Here is a 19,263-nt window from a genome sequence, read left to right as displayed (position 1 = left end):
TTATACAGCAACTCCTATGGGCTACTATACCTTGGTTCCCTCCCACGCTGAGTTCCTTTGACGTTCCTGTGAAGTTCCGTGTCTGCTCATCGCTCCCTGGGGGTATCTGTGAGCCTGCTGCTATCATACTGTAGGGGGCTTGCGATATCTTCAGGGAAGGTGAGACCTAGCTTCGCTCCTGAGGATTGCGGATTGGTGCGGCCTGCAAGTCGCGACAAAGTCTGCAACCTCTGCTTGTCTCCCGACCACTGTGAGGGTTCCTGTTCGACCTGCCTCGCGTTGTACAACAAGAAACCTCCTCAGAACTGACGCGCCCGTCGTATTGCCTCTGCTGTCATGACGCATAGACGGGAGGTGAAGGAGACTCCAGACATCAACAGGATGAGTCGGATGTCAAATAGGTGTATGCTCCAGTCGTTGCAGTGGCGGCAACCTTTTCACTGCGTCGGTTCTGAGACAGATGTTGAGTCCAAAGAGCCTCTGCCAGCCCAGCGCCGTCACAAGATCACAGTGAGCACTGATGTTGCCAGGACACACCACACAGAGGCACAAGTCTAGTTCCCAGATTGTTTGAGGCCTCAGGTGCACCTCTGCCTTCCGGCCATGGTTGATGCCGACATTTGGAGAAGGACCCAAACCACATGCGATGCCAAAGTACCACTCCTAACCTCGTCCGACGCTTCAGCTCCAGACCCAAAGCACATCCTCGGTCGCCTTTGGACTCAAAAGGTTGGAAGCCGAAAATGTCGGAACCGAGACAGGCCGCTCCAAAACATTATGAGCCGAGATGAAGCGCGGCATCGAGACCTGCTGACTTGAAGCAGTCTGAGCCGAGATGAAGCTCAGTACCCTCCGGTCGGCATACTTCTTTCTACAGGCCCAGGCTGCTTTCTACTGCAGCAACCTTTGCTGCTTCCCAGGAATTTGGACAGCAAATTCTTGAGCGGCTGCAGGAACACTTGGATCCTTGACAGCAGTGAATTCATATCCAACCGGGCATAGACCGGATTCTGGTAAAATCTCCACAAGTGCCTAAGTACCCTACAGCTCATAAGAGATAGCTGACTTTTGAGGAGGCCATCAACCCACCTGAATTTACAGCCCCCCAAAAACCAAAACATGACAGGGCAACCTCTCTCCTGCCTCCTGCTCGCCCCCCTCCTTCCCTGACTCCTCCTCCTACTCCACCTGTGTCTACTGTTTTGCATCTTGAGTCACCATGTTGGAAAGTAGGATCTGCTTGTGAGAAATTGGCCTGGTATATGCTGTCCACTAGTTAAAGTGGGCAGCTTGTACCAGTCCAAACAACCCTTATTGATGATTAGGTTAAAGACAACCTTTATTGAAAGCTATCCTAGTGGTAGCTATGGAGAGCAGACTTCAGGCTAAGTCTCGAAGAAATGTAAAGCAGCTTGTTTTACCAGAGTATTACCTCCTGAATGACCAAATTAAAGTAGAACCACACAAGGAATATATAACATATATGTATTCATTACTAAACACTCTCTACTAACCTCTTTATGAGATTAGAGAACAAAGCACACAATATTAAATCACTAGAACGACAGTAAATAGCACAATACACAGCGGGCTCCAGGGGGAGACCGAACCATATACTAAGAAAGTGGTATAACAACCACGACTTGACTAGACACAGTGCCTAGAGCATGTAGAATCGCTGGGACTCCAAGGAACCACCCAAGGAAGTGACACAGGGGACCCACGGAGGATGGGTGCAGTGTGTGAACACAGGCGCGAGCTCCGTACAACTCTATGGGAAAGTCGCGGTTGGAATTTTAAAGATTAAGGACACTTCGGAGAGGACTTTAAGCAAACCCAGTTGAACATAGAAGGTTCTAAGGCCAGCATCCTTGAGAGTACCGAGATACCCGTGTTACCTATCCCAGAGGAGCCGGGTGCATAGGGGTCAAGTTATGTCGTCGTTTTCAATGGCGTGATGCGGAAAAGTGCTGCTGCCGCGAAGATGTAAAGTGTCCGGTGCGATCCAAGCCTGGATCTGAGATGAGAAGAACCTGAAAGCAGAGGGGACAGAGTCTGGGTCACTTCACAGTGACCAATGGCACGATAGACGAATGCCCACAGATGTCGGGTGTTTCAGGTGAGAAGAGGTGAAGCTTGACTCTGCAGCCACGGGGACCAGGAGACGTCGACGACGACCAAAGTCCGGAGGTGAGCTGTCCCACGAAGGATGTCTAGTGCTGGGGGGGTCAGTGTCCGGATTGAACACCAACAAGCCTTAGCAACTGCAACCCACGCGGGCAGAAGAAAGATGCTTCGGTGAGGACCAGCAAGGTCCTGGGGACTCTCCAGGCTATGGAGAGTCAGGACACATCTGGAGCAACCAGGAAAGCCCACGGAAAGTCAAAGTTCCCTTCACAGGGATCCACAGGCAACGGACCAGGGATCACAAAGGGACCTCAAGCTGAATCACAAAATACCAGCCCACAGAACACTCATGGAGTGTAGGCCGGAAACCTTCGGTGGAGTTACTGCTCGGGGTCTGGACTACAAGTAGCCGAAAGCACAGCCTCAGGGATCGCCAAAAAGCATATGCTGCCGCAAATGTACACGGTGCACAGGGGTTTGGGTTGCACGGTCCCCGCGAGGGATACGGGCCTCAGAATTGCTGAGAGCACAGATCAACCTCAGAGACCTCGTGAATCCACCTCCTGTGTTGCAGAAATCTTCAGAGTCCTCAGGAGCTCGGGAGATGCAAACCAGTCAGATGCGTTTTAGGTGCCTACCTTGCAGAGGAGTAACTCCTTTACTCCAAGGGAGATCCTTCATTCAATCAGTTGTGCAGATCGTCGAAGTACTTGGTTTCTGTAGCAGAGTTCAGTCCAGATAAAATCTAAGGTCCTGTCCTGTAGTCAGGGCTTCCTACTTTATACCCAAGGATGGGGTGGGACAAACTCTGGGGAACCCCCTATGGGGGGGGGGGGGGTCAGGACAGAGGGGTGGCTACACCCATGTCCTTTGTCCAGTTTTGCGCCAAAGCAGGAGCAAATGGCTCCTGCAACCGGTGTGAGCTGGACTATGCACAGGGACACCAAATGTGCCCCAGTGCAGACATCAAAGCACTCTGAGTGCACCCACCCAGCCTCAATACAGTAAATCCTGTCTAGGAGGTGGTCACACCTCCCTGTGACAGGAAACCTATTGTCAAGCCTTCCCCTGCTCGAGCTCAGCTCAGCAGCAGGAGGGCTGACCCGTGTCTGTGGCTGGCAGCATCCCTTTTGTGATGCCCAGGTCGAGAAAGCTGGTACCGGGTATCCCGGTATGTCACATTTGCCCTTCTAGGAGGGTGAAATCATACCTCTCCCGCCAGTTACTGGCCGGGAGGTATGATTCCAAGGTGTTTGACACCAAACACAACATGTTTCCATGCAGCCGTTTTAAAGCTGGCATTTACCGTGAGGTTATAATGCACTTAAGTATATATGGTTTGCTGCATCACAGACAACCCTGGAAAATAGGTTCCGAAGGCTGCAGAGGGGCTCTGCTCATGCAGGTGCACCCTCTCACATAAAACCCAGCACCCTGCCTTCAGGATTGATACGGCCTGCCATAGGGGTGACTGATAGGTTTAAATGTGCAGTGATATAGAATAGATATAGTGAACCTATATCTAAGTAAGGGGTGCATGCACCACCTTACACAGGCTGCTGCTGGGAGGCCTTTGGGGTACCTATGGCCTGGGTACATAGTATACCATATACTAGGGGCTGATAAGGGTTCCCCAGAATCCAATCTGGAGTGTACCTAAAGTACATGCAATCAATTTAGAGGAGAAAGCAGCTAGACTGGGGTCCTGGATAGCAGGATCCCAGTCAATCTAAGTCGAAAACAGTGAAACATCAGCAAAAAGCAGCAGTAAGAAGCACATCCTACTCTCCTACACTGCTTTTATGGTTACCCCCACGTTTTGCCTGGTGCTATGCTGTTTCTGACTAGTCTGACTGGGATCCTGCTAATCAGGATCCCAGTGTCTGTGCTTTCTCCCCTAAATTGGTATGGTAAATACTTGTGTACCTTCCCCCATGGACTGAAGCATGGATGATGCCTCCCATGAGAGACCACTCAAACTGTAACTACATGCCTGCCATTGCAGCCTGTGCTAGAACCACTTACAAAAGATATAGGTTTCCCGATATCAGAGGTCACTGCACTTAAAAACCTGTGTCACCCCAAAAGCAGGCCTTTCAATCCTGAAGGCAGGGTGCTCGGTTCTAAGTGTGAGGGTGCCCCTGCATGAGCAGTACACTCCTACAGCATTCAGTGTCCATTCTCCCAGGCTGTAAGTGCATCAGCCATTACGAGAAATAGAGTGGCCATGCATCATTATGAGCTGACCATCTCTAAACTGGCTGTAACGAACCCTATCATGTTTGGTATCAAACATGTTGGAATCATAGCCCCACACCGTAAACGGTGTGGGAGGTATTCGATGCACTGTAAAACTCCTCCCCCGGGAGGCCCTCCGTGCTCCCGGTATTAATCTTCTAGACCCAGACAGCACAACATGGATGCTGCCGACCAGAGACACGATTTTGCTCTCCTGCTTCTGAGCCAAACATGAGCAGGGGAAGGCAGGGCAATAGGTACCCTGTCACAGGGAGGTGTGACCACATCCCAGACAGGGTTTAGTGTTTTGGGGCCGGGTGGGCGTGCTTTCCTGCACCACTCTGTCTGCTTGAAGGGCACATTTGGTGCCCTCCTTTCATATCCAGTTCAAACCAGCTCAGGGAGCCGTTGATTCTCGCTCTGGAGCGAAACTTGACAAAGGGCTTGGGAGTAGCCTCCCCACTGTCCAACCCCTCCCCTGGGAGGGAATCCCGAATCGTCCCAACCCTTTCCTTTAGGTACTTAAGGGCTTACCTGAGGGTGTGTCCCTAGATTCGTCGTGGAACAAGAGTCATTTCAAGACACCACTTCTTCGACCTTCTGGGCACTCTGGACTTCGCTCTGGGCATCAAGGCTGCAGCTGGAAAGACTCCTGCTGCTCCTGATCTCATTGCCCTGCTCGTCTGCTGCAACGTCTGTGCCTGTGCACCATACAGGAACCTTCCAAGGCCTGTGGGCTTCCAAGACACCTGAAGGAATCCCCCCTTGAAGTGAAGGAGTCACTTCCCTGCATCTGCAGGCACCGCAACTAAGCTGACCGGTCTTTGATCCTGGGCTCTCATGGACTCCGACAGGGCTCAGCAACACAGGTGGTGGTTCTTCACATCCCTCGAGGCCTGCCCTGTCCTCTTGCCAAGTTTGAGGCCAGTATCCCTCGTTGGAGCTGCAGGGACCGATCCCCTGTGCAGGCTTGTTGGCTTCCTTACATCAAGATCTTAGGGCTCCAAGTAGCCCCCTCCTCAAGCATCTCCCATGACCAAGATCATCTTCCTCACCGAATCACTTGCACCGTGGGCCTGTATATTTGGTGAGCTGCTCGAGGTCCTCTCACAACTCCAGTGCCTCCAGCCTGTGGATCCTCTTGAGGGTCTTCTTTGCTTTCAGTGGGCTTCCTTGCTTGTGGTGAGTCTCCTGGACCTTGCTGGTTCAGACACTGCACCTTCTTCACTTTCCACTTTATTTGCAGTTGCCATGGCTTGTTGATGCCCTCGACATCCCACCTGGGACAGCTTTTGAACGGCTCCTGGTCTTCCAAAGTGTTGCCTATTCCTCACAATCGCAGCTCCAAGGTCACTGTCAACTTCCCAGCAACACTTGACTTTGGTGGGCATTAGTCTTCCGGGCCTCCTCGTCACTTCCAAGTGGCATAGACTCTGTCCCCTCTGCTTGCAGGTGCTTCTCATCTTGAATCCACCTTTGGGTTTCACCTGTCACTTTTATCTTCTCCAGCAGTGGCATCTTCCTAAAGTCCTCCATTGTGTTTGACGGTGGTTTCCGACGCCACTTTACACCTATGCATCCGGCTTCCCTGGTGTAGGTATCCTGGTTCGTAGGGTATCCTTTGGCGGTGTGGCTCTCCAACCTTCTGTCTTCCACGGGGTTTCTTCAGGGTCCTTCTTCTTTAAAATTGCAACCGCGACTTACCCATTAACTTGCATTGATCCCGTGGTCGTGTCCCCACACAGCCAGCGTGGGGCTTCTGGTTACTTACCTCAGGTGTTTCCTTGGGTCAACAGCACTTCTACGTCTTGTGGATATAGTCTTGACTCGAGTCGTGGTTCGCATACCACTATTTTAGTATATGGTTTGGTCTCCCCCCGGTGACCACTGTGTATTTTGTGCTACTTACCTGTATCTATTGGAAAGTATTGTGTGCATTGTGTATATCTCCGTCTAGGAAATATCTGTATGTGTTAGTGAGTGTCTTATAATAAATAGATATTGTTATAAATACACTGTGTGGTTCTTTTTCACTTAATCTATACCTATAAGATTAAGGAATGGTGAAACAAGTTGCTTTACACTCCATCTGGACTAAGCCTGAAGGCTGCTTTCCACAGCTACCACTTAGAGAGCTTTCTAAGGTGGTCTAAGACCCCTAAAATCACCAGAAGGGTTGTCTGGGTTGGTGCAGGGTTCCCACTTACATAAGTGTGCATCATATACAAAGCCAGCTTCTCACACACCACAACCTTCACCTAGAGGTTCTTCACATTTGTTGGGTTGAGACAATCCTAGGCTCCCTTGGGACCCATATGACCACCCTCATGAACCACAGGGTCTGGGCCCATGGGATGACTATAATGCTGAACCCCCGACGGACATAGACCCAGGTCTGCACCCTACTAATACCTCAACTCCTGACGATGTCACTTCTTACCATGAGGTGTTACAGAGAGCTGCACTTTCCACAATGTAGACCGCCATGTGCAGCAGGAAGGAGACGATTTCCTTGTGAAAAACCCTCTCCTTCACTCAATATCTCCTAGTGCTTAAAGGCCTATGTAGGAAACAAGGCTTTTGTTGCAGTGCCTCCCTCAATTTGTGCCTGGTATCTACTGCAACTTTGTCTGAAAGTGTGCTGGGTTCCTGCTTACCAGGTTCCCAGCACCTGTGTTTTTTCCCTGAACTGTGCGATTGTTCCACATTTGTCTACTCTTTAGGATACCTTGTAAGTTCCTAGTAAGTGGTACCACTGGTACCTAGGGCATTGGACCTAAAGAGGGTCCCTAAGGGCTGCAACACTTAATGTGCCACTCTAAGGGACCCCGCACCAATCTCATGCAACTGCCATTGCAGCATGCGTGTCTTGGTTCAGAGAAAAACGAAGAGTCGACATGGCATACATGCCTGTGTGCCATATCAGCAAATCACTGCATGTGGTATAGGTAAGTCACTCCTACGGCAGGGCTTACAGCCCGCATGCACTATACCCATGTGTGGGCATATCTGCCTGAGTGGATGTGTCCCTGTGGTATCTAGGTTCGCCCTTAGATAGCACAAGTGCGCAGGGAAGCCATGGCGAGCACTTGGGCTGGATACTCGTGATTACGAGTTGCCCAGCTCCATGATGGCTTCACTGTACCCCAAGGTGTTTGGTAACAAACACCTCATCTATATAATCCCACACTGATGCCAGTGCTGGATTTATTATAAATTCACGCAGACTGCACCTTAGAGGAGCTCCCTGAAAACCTACCGACTACTAGTGTGTTGACTGCTCTCAACCAGCCAGCCACCATAGACAGGTTTCTGACCCCCTGAGGTGAGAGCCTTTGCTCTTGAAGTTTGGGAACAAAGCCTGCCTGGGCGGAGGTGCTCTCACCTCTTCCAAGCAGGATGGACACTCCAGGGCAGGAAGCTTCAAAGGTTCTGCTGCCTTAGTTATGCGACCCTGGGCCTCTCCAGATAGTGGAGGTGGCCAACCCCCCATCCTTACCCCACTTTTTGGCAACAAGACTGAAGGGAAAATTAGTTGGATTAGGAGGTATGCCCACATTCAGCCAGCTCCACCCCTAGCGCGGGCCAGCTGATGCGGACCCCACTTTTGAGATTCGTCCATGTTGTTGTGGACAGAATAAGCCTTCTAGGGTCAGGGTTATGCCCACTTCCCACAAGAAGGTTTTCAGGGGGCACCTCTAAGGTGCCATGTGGGTGGATTTCTTAATAAATACAACACTGGCATCAGTGTGGGTTTATTAAGACGAGATGTTTGGTGCCAAAAATCTGGGGGTACAATGAGGCCCTTATGTAGCTGGGAATCTCTTATTCTATTCTTATAGGGCTGTAGGGCCAGCTGTAGGGGTGACTTGCCTAAACACACGCAGTGCTGTGTAGGCATGGCGCACAGGGAAGTGTGCCATGCTTGACTCCTCTTTTTTCTCTACACCAAGAGACGCAGGCTGCAATGGCAGGATGGCAAAATTTGTGCTGCACCCCTTGGGAACTTTCTTTAGTTCCAATGCCCTAGGTACCAGGGGTACCATTTACTACGGACTTACATGGAGTCTAATGTGGTGCTAATTGTGGAGCAATGGTACAGTTTAGGGAAAGAACACTGGTACTGTGAACCTGGTTAGCAGGAGCCCAGTACACCTACAGTCAAAGTTGCATCAGATACCAGGCAAAAAGTGGGGTTAATGATGTTAAAAAGGGGCACTTTCCTACATGTTACCGCCACCCCTCGGGTGTTCACCAAGGTGATGGGGGGTGGTTGGATCTCATCTGCGGAGATCAGGGGTGCCAGTATTCCCCTATCTCGAGGACTGGATGTTGTAGGCGGGCTGTCGTCTCCCACCTCCAGACTATGGTGGACCTTCTGCATTTTCTGGGGGTCACTATCAATGTGCCAAAGTCACACCTGTCTCCCTCTCAGATACTCCCTTTCATCTGCAGCTGTTCTGAACACAGTGCAGTTTCAGGCCTATTCTCCCGAACGGCAAGTCCAGGATATTCAGGCTATGATACCGATGTTTCAGCCTCTATCCTGGATTTTGGTGAGACCGACTCGGAGGCTGCTGGGCCTCAAAGCTTCCTACATCCTGCTGGTGACGAATGCCCGTTGGCGTATGCGGGCCCTGCATTGTGTCCTGATGTTCCAGAGGGCGCAGCATCAAGAGAATCTCTCCAAAATGGTCCTGATCTCGGAGTTAACTGTAAAAGATCTGCAGTGGGGGTTAATGAACAGATGTGTCACTCCTGGGATGGAGTGGCCATCTGATAGTTGAAAATCAGAAGCCTCTGGTATCTGGCTGGAATACTCACTACCATCCATCAAGGGAAGGCTAGTCCGTGTGTTCACGGACAACACCATTACTCTGTGGTACTACAACAAACAGGGCGGGTTCGGGTGGGGACCCTTTGTCAAGGGGCCCTGTGTCTCTTGACATGGCTGGAACAGCAGGGCATACTCTGGTGGTTCAACTTCTGGCGGGAACTCTGAACCCCAGAGTGGATGAACTCAGCCGAAGGTGCCTAGTGGATCACAAGTTTTTTCTCTGTCTGTGCAAGGTCTCTTTCAGCAGTGGGGCGAGCCTTGGTTAGATTGGTTTGCCACCAACGAGAACGCGCAACGTCAGCAGTTCTGCATGCTGGAGTTTCCAAGGCGACTCGCTCAGAGTCACTTTTCGTCTCGAGCGGAGCTCTGGCTTCCTGTACGCCTTTCCTCCAATACCACTCCTACCCAGAGTTCTCAAGATCAGGTACAACCAGGCCCACGTCATCCTTGTTGCCCCGGAATGGGCATGGAGAGTGTGGTATCCCTAGCTGTTGAGCATGGCCCTCGGTCGTTTGATCAGGCTGCCCTTTCGGAAGGATCTTCTGTCATAGCAGCAGAGAAGGGTTCTCCACCTAAACCTGTCAGCGCTCCACCTTGTTGCGTGACAGCTTTTGATCTTCCACCCGAAGTCTGCAATGTTATTCTGACGTCCAGGCATCCCTCTACCAAAACGGTATACACCTGCCGTTGGGGCAAGTTAGTGGCATGGTGTGCAGAGAAACTAGTTGCTCCCCTTTCTCATGTTCTCCCGTTTGTTCTTTCCCTTGCCCAGCAGAGCTGTGCTCTGGGCACTGTTAAGGCTACCTTTCTGCTATCTCTGCTTTTCTGCGGTTGCCTGACCAACTTTCCCTCTACCAGTCCCCTATTGTACATTGGTTCTTGAAAGGTTTGCAACAGATGTTTCCTCCTCCTCCCTTCATGATTCCTCAGTCAGACCTTAATCTGGTCCTAACGTTCCTGATGTGCACTCCATGTGAGCCCTGTCACAACTGTCTTCTCAGGCTTCTTACCATCAAAACGGCCTTCTGGGTGGCAGTAACATCTGCCCAGAGGGTCAGTGAGTTTCAGTCCTTGTCATCCAAGCCTCCTTTACTGAACATCTACCCAGACAACCGGTGCTTTGTACGAGGGCTTCCTTTCCTCCAAAAGAGGTCACTCCCTTTCATGTAGGCCAGTTCATCACTGACCCTACTTTTTATGCCCTGCCTCATTCCACCAAGGAAGAGTAGCGAATTCACCATCTGGATCTGCCGCTCTACCATGTCCACACATGAGAGTTCCGGGTGGACGACCAACTCTTCTTGGGGTATGTCGAAGCGAAGACAGGACGAGCCGTACAGAAAAGGACCATCTCACAATGCATCGGGCTCTATATCAAATTCTGCTATGCATGGACTTAGGCACAAACCCCTGAAGGTTTGCGGGCTGATTACACCAGAGCTAAAGCTGCAACCACTGCGTTACTACTTGGAGGTCCGTTCCTGGAACTCTGCTAGGCATCAACATGGGCTTCCTTGCGCAATTTTTACCAAACACTATTGCCTGGACAGTCAGGCCCGTATGGATGGGCATTTTGCCCTTTCGGTCTAGCAGGACTTCCTCGTGTGAAATTGGTCCTCAGGCCCACCTACGGGGAGTTATTGCTTGGGTTCCTATTCTAAGGTAAAGAATCTGCGGCTACAAGTCTCTATCAGATGAGCAATTTACTCCAGTAATGCCCTTATCTGGTAGAGACTCTATCTAACCCCAGATTCCTTACTGACCCACCCATCCTCCCCTCTCTGCGATCAGATTTCTAGGGACGGGGCTTTCACCTTTCAGGGCCCTAGTATTCTACACCAGTGGTCAGTGTGCTTTGTGGCTCCAGGCTTCTGGCGTGGAAAGTCGCAAAATTGTACTGACGTTAGCACGCTGGGGTGGCGCTTAGATAAGCACCACATATGTTACTGCCAGTGCCGATGATGCCACTTGGAGCCGAGCAACACCACCTACCAGCGCCAGGGGTGTACTGCTCAGGAAAACATTTCCTGATCTAGTCTGACTCCTGAGGATAATTCTAAGGTAAGAAGTCTGCAGCTAGATCGTCTCTACCAGATAAGGCATTCCCAGAGGCAAGTAACTTGTTCTTTTTGGCAATTTCTTTCACTTTGTCTCAGGAACGTTAGCTATTGAAGTTAGGAAATAGATTTTCTATTTACGAGTTGGGTGATGCACCAAGGAATGCCTTATTTAGAGCTTGATGCTTCTGTGGGGAAAAGAGACTTTTGTGGATGACCACACAATGAAGACATAAGGAATGCAAGATGAATCAAAAGTTCTGTGCAAACACCATCAATGGCAGGGAAGGGCATTTGCTCCGTTGGCTCTAGAAGAGGATGGCAAGTGTCTAGGCCTGCTCAGTTCCTTACTAGCTTTGTTGATGCTGCTTACAGCCAGGTTGTTATCTGCTTAATATGTCAAGGTGGCACCTGTGCATCTTTTCAAATCCTTGTACTTTAGGAAAGATGTGTGCAGTGCTTTTAGAACTACTTCATAATTAGAGCAGTAAATGTAAAGGCATCTGAAAATGTATTTTGTGTCTTCGTTTGCAATCTGGTAATATCTGGTTATATCTGACCTTGTATCGAGGACTTTATGCATGGTTCCACCAGCTCAAGAAGATGCAACAGTAATTGATGAGGTAAGCTATGAAATGGTTGAAGGCAGCTTCTTAAACACCAAAATCAAAACCTCATCCATTTCTTTGGCTTTCGTTCATCTCATGGAAAAATGCATAATTTGCAGAAGTTACAGATGGTAGCCGTGTCCAGCCATGGCCATGCCCAGGTACCCAGGCTCTAAGCCCTCGACTCGAATGACCCAAATGAGGTGGACACCTATTGGAGGTGAATACTGGGTGTTTTCTGTGATTATAATATTCTGAACATTCCCATCTTGACAAGTTGGAGAATTTCAAAATCATGTGAACCTGTATCAGAATAAAATGGTGGAAGGCTTTGGTTGCCAGTAAGTCACATTTTCTTCTCTTATGCCTGTGCTCTCACCTCTGATGGCACCACTCAGTGTCAAATGCAGTATTGTGACCTGTACCCGACATCCGCAGCACTAGTCATCCATATGTCTCTTAGCATGATTACTGTGTATACTGTAATAACAGGAGTGTACCTTTTCATTTCAGGTTAGTGAAAAGTTTGCCCGTTATATCGATGAGCAGATACAGAAGAGCCGCACAGATTTGTCTAATGTGAAGACACTCCGGCAGCTGCAGCAGTTTTTGGAGCCCATGCTGTTCCTCTCTGGATTGGAGTTGGCTAACACCTTTGAGCACTTTTACAGGTAACAGGTGTTGCTCTTCCCATGCCAAAAATACTATCAGCAGAGCTGCTCCGCATTACATGGGTCTAGTATTGAGTATTTGCGTTAGTTTAACTATTGCGGTCATGCTGGCTATTTAACCAGAAGTCATACAGTTAGTGGTGAATGAGACGAGCACCGTAACAGGGTTGGCTTCGTTTCATCATGTTGCAAAAGTGGAGTCTTTTTCACGGTCAATAGCACCTTTGAGCTCTCGTGGTCATTTTGACTTCTAGCTGCTACTGTTTACGCATCTCCGGGTCTGCCTCCATACTGCCCAGTGGTTTGTCAGTGAAGTCCATCTCCGGGTCTGCCTCCATACTGCCCAGTGGCTTGGCAGTGAAGTACATCTCTGGGTCTGCCTCCATACTGCCCAGTGGCTTGTCAGTGAAGTCCATCTCCGGGTCTGCCTCCATACTGCCCAGTGGTTTGTCAGTGAAGCCCATCTCCGGTCTGCCTCCTTACTGCCCGGTGGCTTGGCAGTGAAGTACATCTCTTGGTCTGCCTCCATACTGCCCAGTTGCTCGTCAGTGAAGTCCATCTCCGGGTCTGCCTCCATACTGCCCAGTGGTTTGTCAGTGAAGCCCATCTCCGGTCTGCCTCCATACTGCCCAGTGGTTTGTCAGTGAAGTACATCTCTGGGTCTGCCTCCCTACTGCCCAGTGGCTTCTCAATGAAGTCCATCTCCTGGTCTGCCTCAATACTGCCCAGTGGCTTCTCAATGAAGTCCATCTCCTGGTCTGCCTCCATACTGCCTGGTGGCTTGGCAATGAAGCCCATCTCCTGGTCTGCCTCCGTACTGTCCAGTGTTTTGTCAGTGAAGTCCATCTCCTGGTCTGCCTCCATACTGCCCAGTGGCTTGTCAATGAAGTCCATCTCTGGGTCTGCCTCCATACTGCCCAGTGGCTTCTCAATGAAGTACATCTCCTGGTCTGCCTCAATACTGCCCAGTGGCTTGGCAATGAAGTACATCTCTGGGTCTGCCTCCGTACTGCCCAGTGGCTTCTCATTGAAGTCCATCTCCTGGTCTGCCTCAATACTGCCCAGTGGCTTCTCAATGAAGTCCATCTCCTGGTCTGCCTCAATACTGCCCGGTGGTTTGTTATTGAAGTCCATATATTGGTCTGCCTCCGTACTGTCCAGTGTTTTGTCAATGAAGTCCATCTCCTGGTCTGCCTCCGTACTGCCCAGTGGCTTCTCAATGAAGTCCATCTCCTGGTCTGCCTCAATACTGCCCGGTGGTTTGTTATTGAAGTCCATCTATTGGTCTGCCTCCGTACTGTCCAGTGTTTTGTCAATGAAGTCCATCTCCTGGTCTGCCTCCGTACTGCCCAGTGGCTTCTCAATGAAGTCCATCTCCTGGTCTGCCTCCGTACTGCCCAGTGGCTTCTCAGTGAAGTCTATCTCCGGGTCTGCCTCCATACTGTCCAGTGGTTTGTTATTGAAGTCCATCTCCTGGTCTGCCTCCGTACTGCCCAGTGGTTTGTCAGTGAAGCCCATCTCCGGATCTGCCTCCATACTGCCCAGTGGTTTGTCAAGCCCCGTTCCCCATTGTTGAGACCTTCATCCACCTCCTTTGCTGCCTGGCTGTTCTACCTCTCTCTCTTCCCACTCCACCCCCATAAAGTCTCTCTCCTTCTGGTCTTAGACCCACCTCCCTGCTTAGCACTAATCCACCCCACCATGTGCGTCCACTCTTTTCCTATTTATTCCCTGTACAGCTTTATCGCTTCCCTTTCTGTGTGTTCCTCTTTTATCTATACATTTGTTCTCTCACACTTACCCAGTACTTTTCCTCCCCTCCCTTCTTGAACTACTTTGTGCTCTCCTCCTCTCTCTATTTTCCTTTTATTGTATCTACATTTCACCAATAAACCTCAGGGACTTTTGTATGGATCCATTTTTATCTGCTGTTGTGATAACGGTGTTGCTTGTTAGACCATCTCTCAGGAATATCTAAGTTGAACTGCGATGTTTTAATGTTTTAGTGTTTTTGTCCTGGTGCTGCTTCAGGTTTTATCAAGAACACTCGCCAGAGAGTATGTTGGTGTGCGTCTTTATTACTTCATCTTGGTGAATGCTCTTACCAAACTGTAAACGGGCTGAAGGAATGTTTATAGTACTCTTTGCTCAGGTTTTCTTTAATATGTTGCTTTCTCTAGGCATTATCTCGGAGATCGTCTCCTGTCTCAGGGGAAAGTCTGGCTGGAAAGTGCGGTCATCGATCAAATCAGCCTGTGCTTCCCAAATCGCTTCCCGCAGCAGATGCTGAAGAACCTGATGGAGTCCGAAGAACTGCAACAGGAGTTCCATCTCTTTCTTCTGCAGCAGCTGGACAAGAAGTTGCTGGATGAGGGGGACAAGGAGGATCTCAAAGAGGTGAGAGCTCACAGGGGAATGAGGCCAAATGTCTTGGTTCCAGGGTGAGTTCACAACACCTAATTGTTCTTTCAAGGCATGAATTTCACCTCTTTGTTTCTGTAGACGATGGAGGATCAACTGCAGGGAGCAGGTGAGGAACCAGAGGTGAAGGTGCTTGTTCTTTCGCCACGCTGCTGGACCATATCCCCACTCTGTCATATGGATGATCCTGCAAAATATTTACCAGCATCCCTCAGCAGTAACCTGATGAAATTTTCAGACTTTTATATAAAAGGTGAGTTATTTCACTTGGATCAATGTTAACCTCTCACATCAAAAACAGAAATGGGAATTCGCAGAGTATGTATGGGAAAAATGAGTTGCTTGATGTCAGAGAATACCACAACATTCCATGGGAAAGGAGTTGTGGATGTGCTGCTCTTATGCTTCTTAAATCGGACGGCGTCAGCTGGTACGTATACTCTAGCCAAAGTGGCACAGCGGTGTTTACGCGTGACAGCAGCTACTTTGCTGTTGGTTAAAGTCCACAGACAGTTGAGCGGAACTTGAGAGCCTCCTTAGAGTTGTAGAGCATTACTGTGCTGCACAATATATGATACAATTTCTCAATTTTGCTGAATTGGGATGGGGCTCTGGGGAAATTTAAGAAATTGCTCTACTGTGAACCGTCTTTGGGAATAAGGAAGCCCCAACTGATAACCTCAGGTGAGGTGGGGCGAGAATAACCAACTTACAGATCCCTTCCCGGTTCAGTGTGGAGTAAGGCAGGGCTGTCTCCTTGCCCCCACACTTTTTATTCTTTTTTATCAACGATGTTAAGTTTTTAGATAGAGATGGGTGCGATGGCCCTAAAATCGGCAGAAAAAGAGTTCCTGCCCTGCTTTTGTCGATGATACACTGTTAATTTCAAAATCGCCGCAGGGATTACAGCAGCTTTTAAATGATTTTATTAAGTTTTGTAAAGAGCGAGGTTTGGTTTTAAATGAATCAAAAACCAAATATATGATTTTTAGGTCTCGGCCTGACGTAAGCAGCACATGCACTGCTCTTGTCATACGAGGGCTGCTTGGAATCGATACGATTCCTGAAGCCGTGTCCCAGCTCCGCCTTCAGTTTTGATTTGTGCTCGTCGTTTGGCGTCACAAATTATGCCAAAAGCAGTGCAATGATTGCACCGAAGGCATGTCAGTTCCTCCTTGTTGCCACCCTGTCTCCTTTTTGCCACGCCTAGTGGGATTGGATCTCTTACCGCTGCATGATACTTTGGCCTTTAATTACTCTGTAAGCACTTTTTGTTTCCCCTTCCCTCTCTCAGAGACACAGCTGCTTGTATTGTCAGCGCCGTCTGCATTGGACACTGGCGACAGCTTGAGCACGTGAGTCTCTCCCTAGCGTGCCTCGTTCACTCCGCTCCGTGTTGTTCCCACGTTTCTATATTTCTTTACTTTGCTTTAATTTCTTCTGAGCTCTAGGCGCTGTTTTTATGTTACTTTATCGCTGCTATTTAATATATTTGGACTTTGCACTATGCTGTACGCACTGTTTATTTTTATTCTGCATCTGTGGCATCACAAAGGTATAGTCTGAGCTCTAGGCGCTCGATCCTTATACCTAAAGTCTGGCCCTAGACGTATCTCGTACCGGCCTCCCTCGATGGTTCGGAAATGCGGCACCCCCTTCCCGCGCCGTGGACCCTCACACCCCACTGTCCTACCACTTTCCTGCTCCTTTCAGTTGCTAACAAAGCGCCTCTTTGATGTTTTTGTGACTTTCAGCGCTTTCCGAAGTCCGTCCGTGTGGTCAACAGGGGCGGAGCAAGTACAAAGAGAATAGCTGGGGGCGTCCAGGGGCTACGAAGAGGAAAACAGTATTATTTACCAGCCACGGGGGTATCAAGGATTAGAAGCAAATCAAATAAATACAAACATTACACCTACCACAAGTCAGGACTATTAGCTTTGCCAATGGTTGTTAGTTCCATAGGATAAATTCTCAACAACTATGGCTGCACCACCTCAGCACCAGCGCAGCACTAATGCAGGACCAGCATCTCATCAGTGCACCACCACTAGTGCAGTACCACCTCAGCACCATCTCAACATCAGCACAGCACCATCTCAGCATCAGCACAGCACCATCTCAGCATCAGCACAGCACCATCTCAGCATCAGCACAGCACCACCTCCGCATTAGTGCATCACCACCACAGCACCACCTCAGCAGAAGTTCAGCACCAATGCATCACCACTACAGCATCAGCGCAGCACAACCCTTATCATGACTCAGCACCTTCTGAGCACCAGCGTAGCACCACTAAGCACCATCTTTTCTTGACTCAGCACCATAGCATAACTCAGCACCACCTCAGTATCACTCAGCATCACCTCTGCACCAGCACACCACCACCTCAGCATTACTTCAGTCTCCCTTCAGAATCTGGCATCTGTTGATTCTCCCCTAGTCTTCGTCCGCTGCTAGTGTTGTAATTCAGGTACCTTTTTACAACCTCCATTGTCTCGTTGTTTACGTCCCGAACCCCTAAAAAGAAAAAGCATTAAAAATGCAATAGATCTCGCCTTTTATTAAGTTAAAGCCATTTGCTTTACTATACAATACCATTAGCAAAGCAACTGGCTTTAACTTAATGAAAGGCGAGACCTATTGCATTTTCAATGCTTGTTAGAAATGGAGTGGCTAAGCCTAACAAAAGACATGTGTTAGTTGGTAACAGTAACATGGAGCGTGTTGATGCTTTAGATTACGTGGGCATCTGCCTGACTTCAACAATAAATTGGGTGGCACATATTGAAAAGGTGAAGAAGCAACTTATACACCAGACCGCTAATATTGCCAAAGTACGCAGGAGAAGATTATCAAGACACCTTGCAGCCGCTCTGGAAATTTATAAAACAAAAGTATTAGGAGGTGCTCTCTATGGGGCTGAACTGTGGGGCACAGGTTTGACAAATTGTTTGTCCACAATTGAAAACTGTTTTCTTAGACCTTTGGTAGATCTACCTGCTAGCACCCCGTTGGTGCGTCCATACCCGGATCTTGCCACAAAGGCAGTGGGCACATAAAGTAAGCTATGAACTCTTGCCATACGGGGAGCCCTATCCAAGTTACTCAAGTCTTCCTCGATCACCTCGATTCCCTGGTGTAGAGTACTAGAAGAGTCGCCAGGGAGGCTGGGGTGATGGGGCTCTGGTCTGGCCCAGATAGTCTGGGAACTGTATCCGGATTGAAGTTGAAGGGAAGGTCCCGGGAAGCAGTGCTGACAGAAGCAGAGGGCCTCTTGACCACTGAATCCCTTAAATTCAAATGTGTCCCTTGTTTTGAGGACACGCTGCATGAAATTGTCCCTCTGGCCTGGACACTATTTTTCCAGTTTCGCTACAAGACTATACCTACGAAACTCTTTTGTACAAAAATGGAGCAGGGATGTTTTCGCTGATGATCTTTGTCCTGCCTGTAACGCAACTTCTGAATCCATCGTGCATTTGCTATTTTTTTGTCCTAACTTTAAATCTCTCAGAGAAAAATGGATAATAACCACTTTGTAAATTAGTTGGACCCGGCCACTATCTGGAGGTGCTAAGAATCCTGAGTACGGGAGGAGGAGCCAAGATGGCCGACGGGTCGGACGCCTGAGCTCCCGGCTCCGTGGACCGTCCGGCTTCTTTTGTTAATCCTGATTAATCCTCCTGACCTGCGCCGCCCAGCCGCCGCGGATTACCGGCATTGAAGTGACTGGCGTTCTCCTGACACCTTTATCGGCGGGTTTGGTGGCTGACTCGGTGCCTACTACGACCTCCGGCGCTCCCACGGGTCCCTGCGTAGATGGCCGCCGCTGGACGCCGAGGGATGTGGACGGGGTGCTGAGCTGGAATACTGCGGGTGATCGCGGGGGAGGAAATGCTGGCCGTGCGACTGGAGTCAGACCCTTACGTCCGGGTCGGACTCCCCCGAGCGCCGGCAGTGGTGTGGACGACGTCGGAGCCCCCTAATGCGCGCTCTCCTCTGCCACCCTGAAGACAAGCGAGCGGACTCCATTTTGTAGCGTCTTCCTGCGGCGAACGGCCGGTTCTCGCGGTGGCCGTGGGGCGTTCTCGCCCGGTGCAGCTCCCGAGTGGAGCACGACGCTTTTCCGGTGTCTACATCCTCGGATCATAGTCAATTTTGTCCCGTCACTAATTGCCCGCAGTGGAGATGACAATGGCGTCTGCTCTTCTTGCTGAGACGCTGGCTGACCCTGGACTCGCAGTGTCTGCGCGCCCATGTGCCCCGGAGCTGATTGCCGCATTGGAGGAACAGCGGGATAGTGC

At 49.8% G+C, this 19,263-nt stretch overlaps 1 protein-coding gene across 1 annotated transcript in view; it reads left to right on the top strand.

The window, feature by feature from the left end:
- The window catches only part of LOC146813655 (cullin-9-like), a 570,887-nt gene that overhangs the window by 495,585 nt on the left and 56,039 nt on the right, over nt 1–19,263 (top strand). The window contains exons 28-30 of the mRNA XM_085610143.1: nt 12,381–12,538; nt 14,719–14,935; nt 15,041–15,212. Of these exons, the coding sequence (XP_085466269.1) occupies nt 12,381–12,538; nt 14,719–14,935; nt 15,041–15,212 (547 nt within the window). The remainder of the gene's footprint in view (nt 1–12,380; nt 12,539–14,718; nt 14,936–15,040; nt 15,213–19,263) is intronic.

The sequence above is a fragment of the Triturus cristatus genome, chromosome 6 (assembly GCF_964204655.1).
Source record: "Triturus cristatus chromosome 6, aTriCri1.1, whole genome shotgun sequence".
Classification (NCBI taxonomy): Eukaryota; Metazoa; Chordata; class Amphibia; order Caudata; family Salamandridae; genus Triturus; species Triturus cristatus.
The sequence above is the reverse complement of the archived record's forward strand: the minus strand, read 5'-3'. Positions and strand labels throughout refer to the sequence as shown.